This window comes from Morone saxatilis, unplaced genomic scaffold (genome assembly GCF_004916995.1).
Source record: "Morone saxatilis isolate NCDOM2014 unplaced genomic scaffold, NCSU_SB_2.0 Contig11, whole genome shotgun sequence".
In the NCBI taxonomy this organism is placed as follows: Eukaryota; Metazoa; Chordata; class Actinopteri; family Moronidae; genus Morone; species Morone saxatilis.
In genome coordinates, this window is record NW_023339663.1 from 1039 (window position 1) to 6251 (window position 5213).

Sequence of the window (5213 nt, forward strand, 5' to 3'; positions counted from 1 at the left end):
GAGGGAGCCAGAGGACCAATCAGAAGAGGGAAAAGAGACAAGCCGATGAAGGATAAAGGAGGAGGAAGGCAGAGAGGCGGAGGATGTGGAGGTGGTTGTCTCCAGTAAACTTCAAAAAGGTGAGTTGGGCTCTGCTGATTGAACGGACTCCCGCTGGAGTAAGTGGATGTCTGGACACGACTTGCATGCAGGTAGAGACGGAGATATCAAAGCTGTTCGAATAACCGAGGAGCTAGCGATCGATGGACTAACGAGTGGATTCTTCCCCAGAACGTTCGGATTCAGTCGGTACTCCACGTGTCTACCCGGTGAAGGGATGGTGGATCAAACAGCAGGAACTACATCTGAGATGTCACGCCTGCTTTAAGTGTCGACTTCCTAAACAAAATGAGGGGGATAATTTCTGTGAATTGTGTTTTCATTGTGGAATGATCTGTAGTGTTCATATGGATATAATAGTCGTTTTGTTATTCTGTAAATGGTGAGTGAAGGTGTTCTGGGTTGAATCTCCATTAACAGAAGCTCAGGTAGATGATTGATTGTAAGTCGAAGCTCATCGTGTTCCTGATTCAAGGAGACGAGCAACATGAAAAAGTGTTCTGTCCTCATGCAGAAACAAGATCCTGAGAAGTGCAGTACGGTGCGAGGAGGAAACGTGCAGATGCATTTCTCCCAAAAACCACAAATGGTGAAACCACAAAAAAAGGGCCTGAGGTGAGCACACAAAAACCCCCTACAAGACAGAGAAGAAACACCACCAGTAACGACAACACCACACAGTTACGACCAACACCACGACAGTAACACAAAAACCCACACACCACACAGGTAAACACATACACACACACACACACCACCAGTAACACACACCAGTAATACACACAGAGACAACACAACCCCACAGTAACACAGACCACACAACAGTAACAAGACAACACACACCACAAACACAGTAAGCCACAACAGTAACCCAAAGAGACCACCAAAGTAACACCCAGAGACCACACAGCACAACAGTATAACTAGACCACAAAAAGACACCACACGAACACAAACAACACCACAGTACCACCAGAGACACCACACCACGTAATCAACAAACACACACACACACACACACACAACACCAACAGTACCACACACACACACCAACGTAACAAGACACACTACACACACACACTTGTCTCTGTACGTGCTCAGATAATCCAGATATTTTGGTGTATGTTGGTTGAACCCGTAACCTCGTTGTTTAACGTATTTGTTTAACCCGTCTGTTTAACCCGTCTGTTCCAGCACTCGCTGCCGCTGCCTCAGGGAGGGAAACACGGGAACAACCCCCAGCTGGTGGAGGACCAGCGGTTCCCCCAGCAGAGACTCTCCCGTAAAGCCCGCCAGAAGACCGACGTGTTCAACCCGGACTACGCGGCCGGAGCGTCGCCGTTCTGCGAGAACGACATCTACAGCCGAGCCGCCAACCTCCACATCCGAGACGGCCAGGGCGGCAGCGGCCGGCAGCGAGCCAACCCCAACGCCACCACCAAGAAGTTCGTGAAGAAGAAGTGAAGAGACGTTTGGAAACTCATCAGACTTTTCTGACGTTACACTAAAGGAGCATTCAGCACGTTTGCTCCTTTAAATTCAAAACCACAGTTTTCTCCCTGAATGTTTTATGTTAAATCTGTTGACTGATGATCAATATAATATATCTAATATCTACCAATTAATAAATGTTACAACAGCTGCTGCTGATTGATCGACTGATTGATTGTTGCAGCTTTAAACAGGAACATGTCCTTCCCACCCTTTCTTTAATCTCTCTCTCTTAAACGGCTCCATTTACAGAAGTACGAAGTTTCCTGTTAATTCTCCAGAAAATCCAGAAAAAAGCCGAAGACTGTCACACAGATCCTGGAGAATCTGGAAGTGTACACATTAGTTTTCCAGTCATGGAAACACCTGGAAATGGGTTAAAATGTCCAAATATCCTGAAATTGTAATTGTCTTTTAGCCCCTCACTTAGACCCCATAACCCCGTACTGAACCTGCACCGTTGAGTCAAAGTGTCAACACTGTCGGACTGTTAGTGAGCCGGTCCTGTGACATCGACTGTAGTGCTCTGGAATCGTCATTATTGGAAAACCTTCATACAGTTCAGTGCTAGCGGTAGCTCGCTAGCTCGGTCAAACCTGCAGAGTAAAACAAACAGAGACGCTGCTACACTGGAGGATTGTGGGTATTGTAGTATTTCTCCATGAGGCTGTGAATAAAAGATGTTGATAGCATTGTTTAACTGTCTCGTAGCTCGTGGTCAGGCTGGCTGGATGGTTACGACTTTATGGCTAATCATCAAAATCAGCTCCAAGCAGACACTGTCACACTAAACCTTCAAAATAAGAGTCAGGCCAGCGAGAGAGGAAGTATTTAATTTATTATTAAAAATCAACAAAAATAAGATTTCCATCACCAGCTCCCAGAGTCCAAAGTGAATATCAACCATCAGCGTCAGTTACTCTAAAGAGAACTCTTCGTCCTGTATCGTCTCCTCTTCTGGTTCCTCTGTCGGTTCTGTGAGACCGGACCGGGTCGGTGCTGGTTCTGGACCTGCTGGTGCTGGTTCTGGACCTGCTGGCTCCGGTGTGAGCTCAGGATCTGTTCCCGGTTCAAACGTCAGCCCGCCCAGCTCGGCGGCGATGTCGATCTCCGGCACAGACGTCACTTCCGTCGTCACCATCTCTCTCTGTGGGAGCAGGAAGTCCAGAGGCTCGAGGACCGCGGGCAGGTCGATGCGGCCCAGACTGCCGTACCTGTGCAGCTGGGTCGGAGGGACACCTGTAGGACAACGAACAGGCAACAGACAGGGCCGTTACCTAGTTAATATATCAAATATTTGATATTAAATCCATCTGATTTAACTGATTTGTTCCTCTGTGTTCTGCGAGGTCTTAATCTGAACTTTAGGCATTAAATCGGACGTTATTGTATAAAGTCACAAAAACAACCTTCAAACCTTCGTACTTGTTGCTGTATGGATGTGAAATGTATTAAAAGGTCAGATTAAACCTGCAGAAATACTGATGAATATTATTTGTCAACCAATCACTGTGGAGATGAGACAGGATCGGTCCACTGATGTAAGAAGAACCAGGACCCTCACCCAGAACGAGCGCCAGCTGAGCCGGAGGAAACAGGACCTGCAGGCAGCGGTTGAGGAACGGCAGCAGGTCGTCGGCGTACGAACAGCAGAACTGAGCGAACAGCACCTTCTCTCTGTCGCTGAACGCCGACTCATCGGCCCGGTGAAACACCAGAATCTGATGGGTCACCTGACAGGAAACAAGATGACACTCGCTGACAAACTAAAACAAACTAACCACCTGACATCAGTCATTACCGATAGTTCACCAGCTGATCTACATTAACTGTTAGCTAGATAGTCACATCTGTAAAGCAAAATGCAAATTTACATCAATCATCAGGTTTATCTTCGATATGTGACCAAAGTCTGGTCTCGTAGTGGACCCATGTGGACCCGTGTGGACCCATGTGGACCCGTGCGGAGGCCTACCTTCTTCAGGGCGTCTTCCAGACAGTTGGTGACGTCCTGAGCCAGGCCGACGGGGCAGCAGAGCCGCAGGTCGTTGAAGGCGGTCAGGATGTTGTTGAGGAAGCAGGCCAGCGGCTGGAAGTCCAGCAGGGACATGGGGGGCTGCAGGGTGCCGGGCTGGGTGCTGGGGGCCACGGGGGGGATGGTCCCCCCCAGCACCGAGGGCAGGGAGATGAGCGTGTACATGTTCATGTCCTCCTGGAACTTGTCCAGCGCCTCCTGCACGGCCCTGCGGAACGTCTCCACCGCCACCTGCTGGAACATCGGCGCCAGCTGCCCGCGGAAGTCCGCCCCCACCCTGCTGAAGGACAGGCCGAAGTACATGCACTGACCCAGCAGGGAGTCCAGGCGCCCCCCCACGCCCCGCTGCAGGTCCCTCTCCAACGTCTCCAGGAACTCAGCCACCTTCTGCACCACCCAGCCGTGGAAGATGGCGACCTCGTTCACCGGCAGCTGTCCGCCGGCGGGGGGCACCAGCGGGTCCTCGTCAGAGAAGATGGCTCTGTACTGGGTGATGATGTCGAACAGGTGGACTCTGCAGGCCTCGATGGTTTTGGTGATGTGGAAGTAGGGGTCGTCCTCAGGAATGGCGGCGAGGATGGAGTTCAGCCAGGTGCCGCGCGCCTGCAGGAACTTCACCCGAAGCTCCGCCTCCGTGAACACGTCCATCCGCCGCAGGTAGCCGATGACTCGCAGGCAGACGGGAAGCTGCGAGTTGCTGCGCAGCTGCTGCAGCAGCTGGTTGAGCATCAGCTGAGTCGACTGACGCACCTCACGCACGATTCCCTGAAGAAGAGGACAAACATCGGTTCAACAACAGGAAGTTAATCAGAAAATAAAAATGTTGTTTTATTGGTCGAATGTCTTCAAAAGTGTAAAACACAAAGAAATCCCTGAACAATATTTACAGGTTGACCTTTGAACTTCTTCATACATACATATATATATAGATATATATCTATATCTATATATATATAGATATATATATATATATATATATATATCTCTATCTCTATATCTATATATATCTATATATATATAAGATATAATATATAGACGGATAATATACTTATTATATAATGTTGAGAATAAGAAACTGATCTATAAAATCTGCAAAAACTTAAGAGTGATTACTTATAAACTCAGGTAAGTGATTTATAGGAAAAGTTGCCAAATACTGGTTAATAAAAATACGTCAAAACATACAGACGGTGGAATGAACCGTGTTATGAATCTGATTATACTGATGATTATTATTACTTGCGTGGGATCGGGATCATTATCAGGCGGCTTTTGTGTTATCACTCACTGACTGGGAAAGTAAGCAGGAAACCAAACTTGTAGAAGAATATAGGATTTACGGATCAATACAGGAGCTGTTACGCGATTAATACAGGAGCTGTACGGATCAATACAGGAGCCTGTTACGGATCAATACCAGGAGCTGTACGGATCAATACAGGGAGTGGTAGGCAGTGAGAGCAGCTTATTGCATTCAATCACAACCCAGCAGGGAAAACTATTGCATGATCTGCTTCCATGTCAGAATCACGTTGTATGGCATTATGGTATTGGACACTGACGCGTGTTCTCACCTGGGATGACGGGC

The 5213-nt window shown here is 48.1% G+C and overlaps 1 protein-coding gene across 1 annotated transcript; it reads right to left on the minus strand.

Moving 5' to 3' along the window:
* Window positions 1–2407: 2407 nt before the first annotated feature.
* cog8 (component of oligomeric golgi complex 8) lies at window positions 2408–4390 on the minus strand (the record flags this gene model as incomplete). Its single annotated transcript, XM_035652244.1, is given in 3 exon segments — window positions 2408–2829; window positions 3155–3323; window positions 3566–4390. Coding segments are annotated over 3 exon segments (1317 nt in total), but the record flags the coding sequence as incomplete, so codon positions are not given.
* Between the last annotated feature and the right edge of the window lie 823 nt (window positions 4391–5213).